This window comes from Bos mutus, chromosome 11 (genome assembly GCF_027580195.1).
Source record: "Bos mutus isolate GX-2022 chromosome 11, NWIPB_WYAK_1.1, whole genome shotgun sequence".
Classification (NCBI taxonomy): Eukaryota; Metazoa; Chordata; class Mammalia; order Artiodactyla; family Bovidae; genus Bos; species Bos mutus.
In genome coordinates, this window is record NC_091627.1 from 9,781,700 (window position 1) to 9,799,920 (window position 18,221).

General features: G+C 51.8%; 1 protein-coding gene across 2 annotated transcripts in view; it reads right to left on the bottom strand.

The window, feature by feature from the left end:
• The window catches only part of MVB12B (multivesicular body subunit 12B), a 194,415-nt gene extending 176,401 nt beyond the window's left edge, over window positions 1-18,014 (bottom strand). The window contains exons 1-2 of one of the 2 annotated variants that reach the window (XM_070378981.1): window positions 17,615-18,009; window positions 3,204-3,326 (exon numbers count right to left, since the gene is read on the bottom strand). In XM_070378981.1, coding sequence (XP_070235082.1) covers window positions 3,204-3,326; window positions 17,615-17,695 — 204 coding nt within the window. In that variant the 5' untranslated portion in view covers window positions 17,696-18,009. Of the gene's footprint in view, window positions 1-3,203; window positions 3,327-17,614 lie in introns of both variants that reach the window. The other variant, XM_070378980.1, reaches the window with a different exon arrangement.
• Window positions 18,015-18,221: the final 207 nt, after the last annotated feature.

An 18,221-nucleotide genomic window follows, 5' to 3' on the forward strand; every position in this document is an offset into this window, starting at 1 on the left:
AATCTCCAAGTCTCTCGGAGGCCAAGACTCAGTTTGACTGGGCCTCCACACCTGGCAGTTCTAAACGCTGCCGTCAGGGAGAGTGAAGGCAGCCAGGAGAGGGCAGAAGCTGGGCACGGAGGGGCCAGAGGAAAGACCTGGGCCTTGGCAGCAACGTTCTAGATCTGAGCCTGTGGCTGCAAGGCAGGAAGGGGAGGCTAGGGGAGGCTATTTCAGAGGCAGCTGCAGAAACAGAGACGGTAAACTGAGAAGTTTAGCAAGTGATCCCCAGCCCCTACCTGAGGAACCATCCCCTAACAGGCAGAGAATTTGTCAAATTCAATTTTTATAAACAAACACTTGGCATCTTTTACTTCAAGCAGCACCAGGGCCTCTGCTCATTTTAAAATGGTTGTGCCACTGAGAGTCAGCGGTCCATCTGGCGTCCACTCTCGGGTTTGTGTGTCAGGGTACCTAGCATGCTCTGAGCGCACAGAGGGATTAGGCCTCCAGCACATGCTGGAGAGGCCCCAGCCGTAGTCCACAGCAGAGCCTCCTTCGGCCGCCGCACTTCTGTCTCAGCATCTCTGTAGCCCGGCCACCGCCAAAAGCCTGGCACTTCGGTTTGGATGTCAACCTCCCACTAAACTCTGGATAAAGGGAAGGGGGGTGTCCTCCCCCATCCCCCTTGAACTCAGGGTCAGACCTCTGAGGAAGCAGATGCTTGTCTAGCGGTCAGCACAAAGACAGGACTCCTGCATCTCTCCCCGGAAGGGCTTTTGGAGGAGCTCGGACACTCAGTCTTGGCGTGTGGAGGCTGGGTAATTGCCGAGCTGACCCTCTGGAGCCTCCTGGCCTGCTCACCTTTCACGATGATGCCTGGTGCAGCCCCACCGTGAAATGTGCTTATTAATCTCACTCATTTGACACCGCGCTCTTCTGCCCTGAGCTCGACGTTAGGAGAAAATGATAGGGATAGATTCTGCTCCTGTCAGACTCACCAAGACTTTCAGAAAACCAGACTATCAAAGGCCATCTGCCACCCACTTGCTCGGCATTCACAGTGACCCCAAAGGGGCCAGCAGAATGTTAAAGACACAGATCCACACGAGGGAACAGTCAGAAGACCCGGGTTTCCACCTCCCCCCCAGCCCTGCCCCCCACCCAGAGAGTCACCCTGGAGACGGTCCTCCCAGAGACAGGCGCGCACCAAGCCCCTGCCCTGATTCACGACTCACTGCTTCATATCTAATTCATCAAAAGACACTTGGGCTTCTCAAATAAGGAACATTTTTATTAGCTTCCCCAAGAGTTTTATGGCACAAAGCCATACCTAATGATTCTATTTTATGGCAAGTTATACATTCAAACAGTGCTTTGAAGTCAGGCAGCAGGTAAAACTCAAATCTTTGTCAAAAAAAAAAGATTCCCCCGTTCATTCACTTTAAAAATGTTTATAAGCTTTCCAGCAGCTGGGAAAGTGATGTGGAGGATTGTAACAGGCTCCCCCTTCCTCACATGGGAGCCAGCGTGGGCTGATGCGACAGGCACTGTTCACCATGGGGCTGATTTTGCCTGCCTGCCCCCTCCGCCTGAGGACTTGTGCAAGTCTGAACACATTTTTGGCTGTCACACCTTGGGGGTTGGGGCTATTGGCATCGAGCAGGAAGAGGCCAGGGATGCTGTCCCCGCCATGCACGAGACAGCCCCACCACATACTACTATCTGATCATCTGGCCCAAGACGTCAGTAATGCCAAGGGTGAGAAACCCTGCCTTAGGGCTTCTTCTGGACTAGGCATGGCATGCCCCCCCAACTCACACCTCACATCAGACACTGATTTTATCACTGCGCCAGGTGTTCAGTGCTGACAAATGAGACTTATATTCTTTTACTCTTACGTATTCTGGGTATACATTTTCAATGAGCAAGAATAAAACGTCATCCCAAACAAAATAAGTTCAGTTCGGTTCAGTCTCTCAGTCGTCTCTAACTCTTTGCGAACCCATGAACCGCAGCATGCCAGGCCTCCCTGTCTATCTCCAACTCCCGGAGTTTACCCAAACTCATATCCATTGAGTCAGTGATGCAATCCAGCCATCTCGTCCTCTGTCATCAAACAAAATAAGGAAAGTGAAAAATAAGACCACCTTAGGGGTTTCCCTGGTGGTTCAGTGGTAAAGAATCCATCTGCCGATGCAGAAGACGCAGGTTCGAGCCTGATCCGGGAAGATCCCACATGCCACGGAGCAACTAAGCCCTGTGCCACAACTACTGAAGCCCGCATGCCCTAGAGCCTGCGCTCTGCCACAGGAGAAGCCACTGCAGTGAGACACCCTCACACCACAGCTAGAGAGTAGTCCCCGCTCACCGTAACTAGAGAGAAGCCTTCGCACAGCCATGAAGATCGAGCACAACCAAAAATAAATAATAATTTAAAAAAACCCTCCACCTTAGAAGTTCAGAACACATGACAATAGTCACCGTTAACTAAAGCCTCCCAATAGTTCCTCTGCACATTTTATGCCCCACCCAAGTTGGAATTTATCTACTGAAAAAACAATACAATTAATTCGAGCCATCGGTACTACTGAACATCACCACAGACGTGTGCTGAAAAGCAAAGCCAATTCTCTACTAAATTGTGGTGATGCGGTCATCACAGCCCTGGGCTTGAGTCACCTGATTCACCACTCCCAAGCGCTGGGTCTCCATCACTTCCCTTCTCGGAGCTTGTGTTCTCCTGATCAGCACAGTGGACAGAAGGCAACTTGCCCTCCCACCCTTCAGGGAATTGTGAGAGCCAGCTGAGTTCATGGGTGGGAAAAACTGCTTTGTAAACTGTAAGAAGCTATATAAACACATGTCAATATATTTTTAACATTTATACCAGACAATCTGTGACAACCAAGGGTCTTTCAGATGCTTGGATTCTTTTCATGAAATGTCACAACTAAAAATGACTTTGGAAATCAACTAATTCAATTCCTTAATTTTACAGAATGTGAAGATGACCATCACAGAGGTCAAGTGACCCAGCTAAGGCCAAGCAACAGCCCAGATGGGCTCAGGTCCAGCCAGGACACTTGCCACACCTTGCCGCTGGTGGTGCTTTCCCTTCCTGTTTAAGTTCCTAGAGTGCAGAAACACATCTTACACACGACGTTCAGAGGGTCTTGAACAAAGTAAACAAATATTTGCCAAATCAATGAATCTTGACTTACCACATCGTAGCCTGTCGGGGCTCGGTTCCGAGAAGCCACCACCCCGACTCCTGTGATGGGATCCATTGACGTCTCTGGCAAGGCTTCTGAAAGGTCTTTGACTTCAGGCATGGTGGCTTGCTCCTGATTCCAAAAAGGAAAAAGAAAGCACAAAATTCAAATGGAGCATTTAAAGTGAGCAATACAAAGTCTCAAACAGAACCAGAATCCTGGGGCAAATATCCTGAACTCAGCTTCACATACATGGACCAGCTAAGGGAGCCCTGGCTTTACCCGACCCTTTCCTCAGATCAAGAATTCAAGTAGGGATTTCCCTGGTGGTCCAGTGGCTAAGGCTCTGTGCTCCCAAAGCCAGGAGGCCTGAGTTCGATCCCTGGTCAGGGAACTAGATCCCACATGCCACAATTAAGAGTTCACATGCTTCAACAAAGATCAAAGATCCCATATGCCCCAACTAAGACCTGGCACAGCCAAATACATAAACAAATACTCTATTTAAAAAAAAAAAAAAAAAGAATTCAAGTCATCTCCAGCTCCTGCTCTTCTCAAGTGAGTTTTGAACACTCTCCCGCCCTGCTGTCTGACTTCTGTACAGATACCAGCAGCTTCTCTGAGGATAAATCAGACATGGTTAAATCTAGCAACACCTTCCATCTCTCCCCCTCACAGCATCTCCTGGCAGAAGAACAGCCCTCCAAATCCACAGCCATGACTACATCCAAGGGTGGGCTGTTGGGGAGGCAGAGCTTTGTGAACACATAGAGGAAAGTGCTCTTGCCATGGAGGACACAGAAAGGCAATGGAGTCCAGGCTCCATGACTACAGCTGGTGAGCAGGCAAGCAAAGATTCAGGACACCGACAGCTGCAGAGCTGCTGTGAGAACTAAGGGAATCCCGTAAACGAAGGGCCTGGAGAGGTCCCCTGGCACACAGTAGGCCCTCAGCAAAATGCAGGTGAGAAGGGTGGGTGAGGGACACAAAGGTCCAGTGTAGTCAGCCAGAAGCGTGGTCACGGCTGTTCCCAAGAGGACCGGGGGGTCCCTTTGTTGTGTTTAATCCCAGGGTCATGTGGACACTTACTCAAAGCTAAACACGAACAATGACTGTAATTCTTGTTGGACACTGGGAGGAAGGGAGGGAAATCAAATTATTATTCTGCTGCTGCCTGCCTCCTGATGTGACCGGAGGAGACCAACAGAATATAGAGAGCACTGGGTCTGGGCAGCTCCAGTGGCAGTGTACCAGAAAGCATATAAAATGGTAACACCTTATGTAAATGACTTCTAGAGCTTTTTCAAAGGACCAGCAGTGGAAAACAGCAAGTTAAATTCTACCTCCTTCTGCAGCGATTTCATTCCACTGGCTGTAGGGTCTGTCAGATCTCTCAAGGCTGGTTACTGCTGCTAAAGCAAACCAAACACTCTCGTCTAACTGGGCAGCCAGTAGGAATATTTTAAGTTCTCAGCCTAGAATCAGAAAAGGCAGAGGCCATTAAAAATGACTACAGCCTCCTCCGTAGAAACAACCAGAGGGCTGTATGCAAGTCACCGTGTAATCAGCATTCCCTGGAACCCACGAAAGGCTCCAGAAACAGGCTCGTCAGTGCCAGGGAGCTAATTCTCTGATCAAGGCTAGGAAGCGCCTGGCAGCAGCCACAGTCTCAGCTTCTGTTTATGACAAAAGCCAAACTAAGTTAAGCTTTACTTAATTCTACTGAAAATAAGCTTCTGGAAGTAAAGGGCAGGGGGGCAGGACATCACACCGCATCACTGAATCGTTTTCTATTTTCAGATCTTATTTACCAGGCGAGTTTATCTGCATAAAGCACAGGGCTCAGTGCTTCCTGCACACAGTAGGCACTGAGTGAATATTTCCTGAATGAATCCGCAGGGATGCCCCCAGTCAGGAAGGTTTAGAATTCACTATCTGCACCAGCAGAATCCAAAGCAAACTGATCAAAAAGTACTTCATTTGGAAAACTCGGTATTCTTGGTTAACATGGAAATCACATCGCTGCCGTTAGCAAAATACTGTTATACCTGCTGTTGGTTACCGAAATGCTTTGCAATTAACAACTCATTAACAGAAGGCACTGAATTCTGCCAGTGCTAAAATATCATGCTGTGAATTTAATAAAGAACATAAGACGTAAGTTTTATTATTATTATTATTATTATTAAGATAGTGCTGCCTCTACTATCTGAGGTGGGGGGTGGGGAGCATGGGAATAAATAAGAAATATTTTATTCGCTGAGGGATGCCCCATCCTCGGGTCACTGCATCCCGGTCCAGGTACCAACCGCCCTCTGCTCTGCAGCGCGAGCAAGTTGCGGGAGCGGGGGAGGCTGACGCCGCTGCTCCCACAATGCACCGGGCAGCCGGGCACCGGGCCCCAAGATGGCTGCGGGCAGCCTCCTGAGCAGACAAAGGAGCCGGCCAGCGGGCTGCGGGCCTGCAGGCTGGGAGGATGCGGCGGGCAGGGCATTAGCACTGAGCATCTCAGATGCACGCCTCCACCCCCGCCCCCACACCCCACACACAGCCCCAGTGGCAGTGCCCTGGGGGATCCAGCAGCCTTTGTGAAATACAGACAAATGACTCCTCGCTGGGACGGCGGAGGAAAGCGCCACCACCAGCAAAGGAAGCTTTTAATGAGAAACGCCCAAGATATCCATGGCAGAGGCAATCACTCAGAGCCGCTTGCCCTGAATTACATATTTTCTGACTGCAAATTACTCTTAACAGCGTCTCTACCGTCACTTCAATTGACCTTCCTCACAAAAGGCCATTTATTAACTAGCACTCGGCGCTCCCTGGGCTGCGCGGAACCTCCGGCCCGAAGGGGATGGCACGGCAGCGGCCGCGGCTGCCCGGGTCACAAGCCAGGCCTCGGCGAAGGGGAGAAGAGGCCATTAATGGGGTGGGGGGGTGGGTGCTGCAGAGCAGAGCTGCCTGGGGAGAGGGGCAGACGAGCGGGGGTGTTTAAGACCACCATTAACCTGTCTGGCAAGACGCTGACGCTGGGCTGAAGCAGAAAATGCCAGGCCTGCTTGCAACAACGGGCATCCTCCTCAGCTCTCTTTGCTCAGCCTGGCATCCACCTCCAGCTCCAAATTCTAGCTGCACACAGAACGCACTCACACACCTCCCCGCATCTGAGCAGTGCCCTGCAATTACCAAAAAAGCTTTCACCAGCTCCTTCTCAACTGATGCTCACACCAAACCTAGGAAGGGGACTGGAGCATATTAATCCCTATTTCAGAGGAAAGAAACAGAGGCCTGGAGTTCTCAGATGCCATGGGCTGGCAGAAGGCAGAGCCCCAGGGGCCTCTGACCCTCCCTCCCCAGTCTGGTCTACTTTCCACACACTGGGCAGAGACAGACCCAACTTCCCATCCCATACCTGATCAAGAAAGTGCTCTCAGCACCAATTATATTTTAAAATGCCAAAGCTCTCTTTTCTCTAGCAGTAACCCAGTAAGTGAAGCGAGGGGGAGAAAAGTATTGAGAGATAAAAGTAACATGGGATTAATTTTCCTCACACCTCAGTTTCGAGATGCAACATTTCCCTCATAAATAATTTACAGCAATAAAAATGAGCTAAGGCCATGTTTGTGTAGGACAGAGGTAAATTTAGGCCTAATGAGGGAGACCCGCGTGCTGCACAGGAGGGAACGGGGTGATGTACAGCATGGTGTGAACACAATCAACAGCACCCGGGGGGGGGGCGGCGGGGGGGCCTCCATTGCCAACTGCAAGTTGCACCGCCAGCGGAGGCAGGGGCAGGGGATGGGGAAACTTCTACTGCCCCAGCTGTGGCTGCAAGGAGGGTCCCTAGAGGAAAAGCCAAAAGTTCACTCAGTGTTTTAGATGACAAGATAACAGAGACCGAGATTTCTGAGAACTCTAGGAAGGAGCCAACCTGAAGCTAAGTGGATTTCCAGGAAATGTCAGGAGAGGAATGACGACGGTAGCAGCACCTGGGAGTCACGTCTGATTTCGGGCAGGGTCGGAAGAGTAGAGAGTACCCTGGCAGCACTGACCTTGACCTAGTCCTCCTAGCTTAACCTCACAGGTCGTCCAGTCCCTGTCTATCCCGAGCGTGCAGCCAGCCTCACTCAGACCATCGCCAAGGCTGGGGGCTACAGAGCCTCACCCTGGGCAGCTGTGCCTGTGTCTGTCCCAAGAGGATTTCTCCACAAAGCAGGGGGAGAAAGAGAGAGACAGCGAGCAGGAGGATGAGAGTAAGTGTGTGTGCTGTACATCCTGGGACTGGGGGACTGGGATGAAGAGTGACAGAGAATGAGAGAGAATGTAAATGTATATGTGTGTGTGTGTGTGTATGTGTGTGTGTGGAGAGTGCGTGAGAGAGAGAATGTGTGTGTGTGTGTGTGTGTGTGGAGAGTGCGTGAGAGAGAGAGAGAGAGAGTGTGTGTGTGGTACTTCCTGGGACTGAAGGACTGGATGGGGCCAGTTAGGGCGAGGTGTGTTTTCCAGACCCAGCAGGATTTTTTCCAGCCGTGCTCAATGAGTTCCATCCAGCAACACTGGGTAAGAGAAGAGCTTCCTGAGTGTGCACCGAACAGTGCCCGGGGGAGGTCCCAGCCCCCCGGCACGGCAGCACCTCACCAAGGCTGTCGCCCCAGGTTCACAGAGAAATGAACTTTAACTATAAAGCCCCTTCACACAGACAGCACATGGCTCCCTTGTAGCTGATCAAAGAATTACTACGACAGTGTGCTTAATCCCTAAAAGTCAGCAGTGCTGGGCTTAACTGATGCTGAACATTGTTTCAGTATCAAAGGCGTGCCTCCCGGCCGCAGTCTGGGAGAAAACTAAGCTACTGAATCACAGTTGAAAACTCAGGGGAACTTTGATATCATCTCTGTTTAATTTCCCCAGCCCTGTGAGCCTGGGGTTTATCTTGTTTTATCAACTCCTGTACTGAAATCAAAACCCAACTAACAGAGCTGAGACCTCTCTCCACCGAGGCCCTTCCAGCAGCAGGGTAGGGCATGAGCCGAGGAGTTTAAAGCACATTGGGGGTGGGGAGGCAACAACTGCCGGGGGGCAGGGGATGCTGCCTTCAAAGGAGGCACAGCAGGAACCCAGGACAAGGAAGGAAGACCAGCTCAGAAGCGGAGCCAGTGCTGCCCACCAGGGCTGAAGGTGGGACTTGCACACAGCTTTGGAGGAGAATAATATCAAAGTATTGGGGGGTGGGGCAGGTTAGATAGGGCTACTGGGATTGAAATGACAAAACCAGTGGGTTAATTAAGTCTCTACAGAAGGATGAACTTGTGATCGGATTGTCTGAAATCCAAAGTCAAGGGCAGAAAAGACATAAATTGTCTGCCCACATCTACCAGCTTGCAGAGCTGGGGAAAAGCAGTGGATAAATATTTCACTCCCCGTGGCAAACGGCCGAAGAGCAGAGCCTCCCTGCGGAAAAGCTGCAGCCCGGCGTGAGGCAGCTCTCTGCCTGCTTCCCAGCAGCTCGGTGGTGGCGGTGGGCTGCAGGAACCCCTGCTCGTCTCTGTTACCCCATAACTACCGGTTCCTTCCTGCTAACAAATCTTAAGCGGGGGACAGAAGGACAGGGGAGGAAGTTGGTGGCTAGGCTTCACCCAGGTACCCACAACACACACAAATACACAAACCCGGCCACCGCAGGCAGCCATGGCGCATGCAGAGCCCTACCTCCTCAGGAGACTGCAGGCTGAGGTCAGGGTCCATGCAGCACCCAGGCAAACGGCCAGCTGGCTCTGGGCACCACCCATAGGGATAGCGCACACAGGCTGAGAGGCGGCCACCGTGGAACCTCAGGATAGCCTCCTGGTGCGTCCTGTACTTTGGCCTAGACATTTGATCCGAGTGACCAGTCAGAAACCAAATCGTTCTGACAAATGCTGTCGAGTACGATCTGGTGGCAACAGGCCACAGGCTGCTGGGAAGGCTGCTAAGATACTGGGGAATGAAAGCAAGTATTTTCCTAAGCTCCCCTGGATCACAAAGAACTTTCCAGCCAGGGAACTAACAATGGCGAGCACTTCCTTTTTTTCCCAGTAAAAGTCTGTTACTTCTAATAGAAGAATCTGGTGTACAAATGCATCCACCCCATCAGACCTCTGCTTAGACTGGCATTAACCATTTGATAGCCAAACAGATTTATCATAAACCATGTGAGGCACACCTGGGGTTTGGGTGGCTGCAGTACAGTGCAGTGCTGGATCCCAGAATATACTCTCCCAAAATAAATCCGGATCAAGTTCTACAGCACGGCCGTGGCTAAAGGCCTGCCCCTACAGGCCCGGCTCTGCAAAACCAGGGAGCCTGGTGCTGGAGAGGAGGGGGCATTCTCTAGAACACTGTGAGCCCCACCCCAGCTTGCTCACCTTTACTGCAGATGAAGGCCGTCCCTACCCACTCCCATCAGGTCTTAGTGCCATAGTGCCCCCTGGAGAGAAGGCAGAAGGTGGACCCCCATGGAAGGCAGACACCCTACAAATGAAACCATCCCAGGAGGCCCCAAGAGCCGGCTGGCCGTTTGCCTAATATTCGGTGACGGGAAACGGTCACAGCCTTGGCTTGATGAGCAGTGTCTGCTGAGTAAAAATGCTAACATGTCACCTCAACATTGGGCAACGGGCCCTGAGGCCAGAATCGTCAGAACACCTGGCCTCAGGTCAGTAGATACCCCACCTCATCACCACCCACGCTCTTGACTTTCACATGGGCCTTAAGAGTTTCTTTGGTCATGTGCTCATTCTACCTGTGTGTGCTGATGACTCCAAATTACCTCCAAGGCTGGCATTTTTCTCCTGAGACTCAGATATGTGTATCTGGTGCCCTGCTGGCTATTGCCACCTGCGTGTCCCATTGATACCTTCAACCTGGCTGACCTCGCCATCCTCCCCCCGAGGCATCTCCACATCCCTAGTACCGAACAGGACCTGGTGCATAACAGTCAGCCCACAGATGTCTGTGGAAAGCTCTTGTGCTGAGCATGGAGCAGCGACGAAGATGGGAAGCCCGACATTCTCGAACTCTAGCATGCTTGAGTCACCTAGAGGATTTACAAAAACAAAGTCGTACAGCCACTCCCCGAGGTGCTGACTCGGTGCCTGAGAAGCTGCATTTCTAACAAGATCCAGGTAGATGCTGAAACAGCTGGTCCACAGTCCAAAGTCTGAGTAAAAGGCAGTAGGTACTCATGGGATGTTTGATGAAGGAAGGAAATTGAGGCAGGGAGGGAAGAGGGAAGAAGGAACCTAAAGGTCATCATCCCTGGGGAGCAGCCTCAGAGTAAGTCCTTCAGTCTTTCCCTCCCTAACACAGGTTACCCAAGAGCACCCAAACCCTCCCCTATGGCACGCACCCCACCATTCAAACGCTGGGTCACATCTCCTATTCACCCCAAATCTTCCCCACTGCCCAGCCAGACAGATGCTGTCACTAAGAATCCTGATGTTGTCCAAGGACATGACCTTAGCACATGGGCACACATGCGCACACACACATATACACACACACACACGTAAAGAAACACGGTCTTGACTCTCAGAAGGTTACAACACTTTCCCAAGCAGAGCATTAGTTGTTCAAAGGTATATGTCCATCATAGTACCTAGTCTATAGCGAATACTCAATAAATTTGCATCATCAATAAATAGACTATAGATAAATGGATGGATGGATGGGAGGATGGATAAACGAAGTCCCTGTCCTGCTTTCAAAACTGTCTGTGTTCCACTGGACTAAGGGGGCACGTAAAGCAGCAGGAGCAATGGTGAGCGTGCCCCGCTGGGTCATTGATGCCTGGTGCAGGACAAACACCACAACTCCAGGGCCGAGCCACCTGCCGAGCAAGGGAGGTGGGACCTCAGTACTCTGGGCAGTTCCAGAAGCGGGTCTGCCCTAGATCCAGAGTAGGCTGGATAAGGACCTGGCCGGGGGCTCCGTGAAGACTCCCCATGGAGTTTGTAAAAACTACAGCTACTCTCCAGGTTCTGATCTGATTGGTCTGGGCTGGGGCAGAGGCTGGATAATGCACTGCCCAGGTGCAGTGGCACTGTGCTGGGTGACACAGCGACAGGTAAGTCATGGCCACCACCCACAGGGCTCACAGGCTAGAGGAAATGTCCTCAAAGAAAGGAACTGTAAATGAAGGGGACACTCCCTTCTGCCGGGGGCAGGTGGTGGGGGTGCGGACAGGGTGCTGGCCTTCCTGAAAGATAGCGGGCACAGAGTGCTGCAAGAGGTGCGGGGAGAGCACAGGGCAACAGCAGTGGCACGAAGCGCCGGGCTGTCTAGGGAACTGTTAGGAGCAAGGGGCTCTGAAACAAGCTCACGAAATGCTAAACAAGCAAAACTTTTCCAAACCTGTCTGCGCTTCTCTGCTCCTTCTAAGGTCCAAGCAATGATGAGGATCTAAGGAGCGCCCCAGTCGTCGGAAGGGAGATTCCCAAGTCTTGGGTTCCCATTTCCTCTCCTGAAGCTGAACGCTTCTCAAGCTATTGCCACTTCCTGCAGACCCGGCAGGGCCTCTACGCTGTTAGCTCCGGGGAGGGCTGGGTGGTAAAGTAGAGAAATAGGAAAGGTGTGGGCTTTGGACTCAGAGGAACCAGGGCTTGAGCTGCAACTCAGACACAGCTGTGTGACCGCAGGCAGGCAAACTGCACTGGGCCTGAGTTTCCACTCCTATAAAACTGGAACAATGCATAATATTTTCTTTACAGGGTTTTAAACTATATAAAGTACTTGTAGGACTTCCATTAAAAGAAACAAAAGAATGGGAGAAAATATTTGCAAACCATATATATCTGATAAGAGGTTAAAAATCCAGGCTTCCTTGGTGGTCCAGTGGTTAAGAATCTGCCTTGCAATACACACTTCCCTGATAGCTCAGTTGGTAAAGAATCTGCCTGCAATGCAGGAGACCCCAGTTTGATTCCTGGATCTGGAAGATCCCCTGGAGAAGGGATAGGCTACCCTCTCCAGTATTCTTGGGCTTCCCTGGTGGTTCAGCTGGTAAAGAATCCTCCCACAATACAGGAGACCTAGGTTTGATCCCTGGGTTGGGAAGATCCCCTGGAGGAGGGAAAGGCTACCCACTCCAGTATTCTGGCCTGGAGAAGCTCAAATGGTAAAGAATCTGCCTGCCATGCAGGAGACCAGGGTTCAATTCCTGGGTTGGGAAGTTCCTCTGGAGAAGGGAATGGCAATCTACTCCAGTATTCTTGCCTGGACAGAGAAGCCTGGTGGGCTACAGTCCATGGGGTCGCAAAGAATTGGACACGACTGAGCAACTAACACACACACACACACACACACACACAGAGTCCATGGGGTTGCACAGAGTTGGACATGACTGAGAAACTTTCACTTTTCACTTTGCAATGTGGGGCATATGGGTTTGATCCCTGGTCTGGGAAGATCTCACATGCCAAAGGGCAATAAGCCTGTGCATCATAATTATTGAGCCTGTGCTCTAGAACCTGTGCTCAGCAATGAGAGAAGCCACCAAAATGAGAAGTCCATACACCGAAACTAGAGAAAGTCTACATGCAGCAATGAAGACCCAGTGCAGCCAAAAATAAATGAAAGAAAAACAAACAAAATATATGCAAGGTTAAAATCCAAGTCTATAAAGAACTCCTACAACAGAGCAATAACAGAAAGCAAGTAACTTGATGAAAAAAAAGGGTAAAGGACTTGAAAAGGCTTTTCTCCAAGGGAGATATACAAATGTCCAAAAAGCATCTGAAAAGATGTTCAGTGTCACTACTCATTAGGGAAATGCAAACCAAAACCACAGTGAGATATCATCTCAGACCCATGAGGACGGTTACTGTGCTGTGCTTAGTCGCTTAATCGTGTCCGACTCTTTGCCACCCCATGGACTGTAGCCCACTGGTCTCTTCTGTCCATGGGGATTCTCCAGGCAAGAATACTGGAAGGGGTTGCTATGCCCTCCAGATGGTTACTAGCAAAACCCAGAAAATTAGTATAGTTGAGGATGTGGAAAAATTGGAAACCTGGGGCACTCTTGGTGGAAAAGGAAATGCAGCAACTATGGAAAACAGTATGGTGATTCCTCAAAAAATTAAAAGTAGAATGACTATATGATCTGGCAAATCCACTTCTGGATATATACCCAAAAGAATTGGATATAGAGTCTCGAAGAGATATTTGTATGTATATGTTCACAGCAGCATTATTCACGATAGCCAAAAGGTGGAAGTAACCCAAGTGTCCACAGACAGATAAATGGGTAAGTAAAATGGGGTCTTTACATACAATGGAGTACTATTGCTAAAAAGGAAGGAAATTCTGACACATGCTACAGTGTGGACGAACACTGACGTTGTTACGCTAAGTGAAATAAGACAGTCACAAAAAGACAAATACTACATGATTCCATTTATATGAGGTATGAGGTACTCACAGTAGTCAAATTCATAGAAAGTAGAATGGTGGTTGCCAGATGCTGGAGGAGGAGAAAATGGGAGTTGCATAATGAGCACAGACGGCCCTTGAACAATGCAGGAGTTAGGAATACCAACTCTCCGAGTCGTCAGAAATCTGAATATACCTTATAGGTGGCCCTCCAAATTCACGGTCCCTCCCATGTAGGGGTTCAACTCACTGGGAAAGGTGTAGTACTGCAACAGTTATTATTGAAAAAATTCCATCTGTAAGTGGACCTGAGCAGTTCATACGCATGTTGTTCAAGGGTCAACTGTACAGAGTTTCAGTTCTGCAAAATGAAAAAGTTCTAGCGGTTAGTTGTACAACAACTTGAATGCACTTAATGCCACCAATGCATTAGGTAGCAAATTAGGATGGCAAACTTTATTTTGTGTGTTTCACCGTATTTTTAAAAAGCATCTGTAACTGTGGTCCTCAAATTTCAGTAAGCATTAAGTACAACCTAAGATTCTTGTTCAACAGGCAGATTCTGGGGTCCCTTCCCCAGATATTCTGATTCAAAGTCTGGGTTTGAGGCCTTGGGATCTGCATTTCAATCAACATCCTGGGGATATTTAGCTCATTAAGAATTCATTTATTTCTCTCTTCTAAAGGATCAAAGGATATTCTTTTGAACATTTTCCTGGGCAGATCAGTACCTGAAAAAAAAAAAATGTGTGTGTGTGTGTGCGCACGCGTGTGTCTGTGTGTATGTGTGTAGAACAATCCCAAAGCCACAGGCCCAACAAGATGGCCCTCCAGTTTTCAGGGGAGTCTGAGCTGCTACAAAGCTCAAGTACATGACCCCTGGGCTCTGGGCCCACAGGCCTCTCACATTTCAGCCTACACAAGCTCTGCATCTCACCAGAAGTGTGTCGTGTAACCCAACGCTTGCCCACAGGATGTCCCCAGCAAGGAGGTAATGTCAAGCACACCCTGCCTCCCAAGCAGCGGGGAAGAAGAGATCTGAGGCAAGCAACCCCACTGCAAACAGTGCAGACAACTAGGGAAACCACAATTCCCAGTGGCGGCCCAGTGAGCAGGGGGCCAAGGAGAGCCCGTGTGGCCAGGCACCGCAGGCCAGGGAGAGCCTCAGATAGAGCCAGGACAGCCTGCAGAAAGGCAGCTCATTCAGGGAACCCAGGCCTCCCCTCCCACAACCCAGTGAGCAAACAAGACCCTGCTCACTCAGCCGCAGCCAACTAAACACAGTGTTCTCAGCCCATCATATCCAGCCATGTAGTCATTTGTTATCTTCATCATCATAACAGCACCTCTGACGTTTCCCACGCTTGACTCCAACACCGTCATTGCTTTTCAGCGTGGCAAGGACGCCGCGCTCTGAGCACGAGGCACGGAGCACTTTCAACCTGCTATGGCAGCGGGGCCCAGGACGCTTGGATCCAGACAGCCCCTGCCCCAGCCCCCACTTACCCCTTCTAAGGCCCTGAGAGCAGATCACAAAGTGTTCACGTGGTCGTGTGGTTTTGTAAAATGTACAGCAAGATATTCTTGCATTGTTTTTCTTCCAGCCCCTCCCACCCACAACAAATTGTCAAAATGGCAGACCCACAACAAATTGTCAAAATGGCAGACCCACAAAACTAGGGTCTTAGACCCCTAGTTAATTGACTAGGGGTTAGGGTTAGACCCCACTTAAATTTAGTGAGGATCCCCCCACCCCATCCACAGTGTCACACATATTCACATACCTTAACTCGTTCAGCCTTACAGGGTAGGTTTTACGCTTAGGTCTCTTTAATAAATAAGCAAATGGGGATTCTGAAAGGTCCCATGAGGTTCCATGACTTGCCTAGGGTTACCTAGGTTCCAGGAGGTATCCTGAGATTCCAAGCCCAGTGTTCATTCTACTCCCATCCTTTCCTGCTGCTGCTGCTGCTAAATTGCTTCAGTCGTGACTGACTCTGTGCGACCCCAGAGACGGCAGCCCACCAGGCTCCCCCATCCCTGGGATTCTCCAGGCAAGAACACTGGAGTGGGTTGCCATTTCCTTCTCCAATGCATGAAAGTGAAAAGTGAAAGGGAAGTTGCTCGGTCATCTCTGACTCTTAGCGACCCCATGGACTGCAGCCTACCAGGCTCCTCCGTCCATGGGATTTTCCAGGCAAGAGTACTGGAGTGGGGTGCCATTGCCTTCTCCGCATCCTTTCCTAGTGGCCCTCAATACAACTACTAACAGAGAAGCACAGTAAAAAAACTGAAGCTACTCTTCTGATTAACCAGTTAACAAACCCTGAATACTAACCACTAATTTTTACTGACCACTTGCCCTGTGGCAGGCACGGAGCTGAGCATTGCTCCTGTTATTTTTCTCTTATTTCTTAACTATAATCCTATGAGATAGACATTATCATGAGCCTCACTCTACAGATGAGGAAACTGAGGCTCAGAAAAGTTCACTAATTTGCGTAAGAACACACAATAAGGAGAGCCAAGGCATAAGCTGAGGTCTAATTCTGACGTTCTCGCATTTAATCATGGTGTACTGTACTCTTCCATCTAGAAGTGGGGGAAAACCCCACCAGTGGGAAGGAGGCAAAGCAGAGAAATGCCTTTAGCATAAATCAGGAGTGTGGCCTAAAAGCTAGAAGGAAGGAATGAAAAATGTGGATCAGAGAAGATGATTCTGGGTTCAAGTGAACCAGTAATTGCTATGTCAATTGCTTTGCACAGGTCTTGGTGCCCAGGTCCCAGAAGAGGCCCCGTCTCTCAGAGGCCCCATTTAAATATTCTATGCAAGGCATAACATCTTGAAATAGCCAGTTCAATTTCCCGCAAGCAAGAAAGGTGTCACCTGTCTCCTGTGCTAACTTTCTGAGTACGCTGAGTTTTTGAGTTAGTCTAGGCTTCCACTGAGCTTATCTCCTAACTTTTCTAAGGTTTTTCTGGTGCAGCTGATAAGATTTTCTTGCCCTGTTAAAATGAGATGAGATCCAGCCAGCTGTCCAGAAATGTACAATGAGATTATATTGAGAAGGAACCACCAGAGACAAAGGCCCCTAAAGAGATTCCAGCTTGCTGTCTGCTTTGTGGCAGAAAACTGAGTCGGGGCTGGCTCATGGGTGGGGGCAGGGAGCAGAGAAGGGGCAACAGCCACTCCCTTTTTGCCCTCCAGTGGGACCTCCTCTGGGCCAGGCTGAAGAGGCTGTGGAGGGGTAGAGAATACAAGAATCATTTTTAATGGTTGGGAAAGGCTGATGATTTAGGAAGAGTTGTGTGTTGGTAACAAAGAGGACAAAGATGCTCATGGGTCTGGCTTCTTCACTTGGCCCCTGCCCTTGAGCCTCATTTGCACTGGAGTCCCCATGAGGTGACTATCAACAGGCTCACTACCCTTCAAGGATGGTATTCTGTGTCCTGGGTGCCTCGACCAGCACGTCACCTTGCAGACAGGTGCCCTGGAGTTTGGCTGTCCTCTCTGCTCTGCTCAGGTCACAGATGAGGCCGCAGATCATGCCCGAGGCTCAGGTGCAATCTGCTCGGCACCCACGTGACCACAGAGAGTGGACCCCGGGCCCCGCCAGTGAAACGAAGGTCCGGGTCTGTGCAGGTGGCCGCCGCGCCCCGGCACAGGTGGGCCGCCTCACCTTTCACCGTACGGACGTGGCTCTCGGCGACCTCACCTGCCACGGCCCAGGGGGTCGCTGCTCGCCCCGGGGTCCCCGCGCTATCCTCCCGCCTGCCGGCTGCAAGGCCAAGCCAGGACGCGAAGCCGCGGCGCGCGCAGGGCCGAGCAGAGGCCGCCGGGCCTGTCCCCGCGGCTGGCCGGGCACGGAGCCCGCAAGGCCTCGGTGCAGCCCGGCTCCGCCCGCCCGCCCGCCCCTCGGCCCGGGTTCCGCGCCCGCCCGCCCGCCCGTCCCCCGAAGGAGCAGGGCCGGCTCGGCCGAGCCTCCGCGGCGCCCGGCCCGCCCTCACTTAACTGTTCCCCGCTGGGGCGGCGGCGGCGGCGGCTGCGGCGGTGGCGGGTCCCGGCTCCGTCTCACGCAGAAGCAGCTTCTCATCGCCCGGGCGGCGCGGAAGGGGCCGGGCCCGGGGCCCAGGCGGCGGGGCCGGCAGCTCGAGCGCGAGCCTCACCGGGGAGCGGCGGCGGCGGCGGCGGCGGCAGGGGCGGGGCGCGGCCTGGCGGCGGCGGCGGCGGCGACAACGGCGGCTGCGGCTCCCTCGCGGGCCGCGGCGGCAGGCCGGGCTCCGGGCCTCCCGGCTCTGGCTCTGGCTCCGGGGGAGGCGCCGGGCGCCTGAGGCTAGCTCGGGCGGGAGGAGGGAGCGGGAGCCCTCGCGTCCGGAGCCCGCGCCGCCGCCCGGTCGGCACCCCGCCCCCGCCCCCCCTGCCGCCGGCCTCCCCCACGGCCTGGCCCGTTAGCCCGGGGAGGGCCCTGGCGCCGCCGACCCGGCCTCTCAAAGAGTCCGCAACGGCCCCTCGGAGCAGCCCAGACCCGAGGGAGCCCCGGGCCTCTTGGAGCCTGGGCCCCGATTTCCCCCTCCGCCAAGCTGGTCTCTTCCAGGGACCCGCAGCCCCCTCTGCTCTCC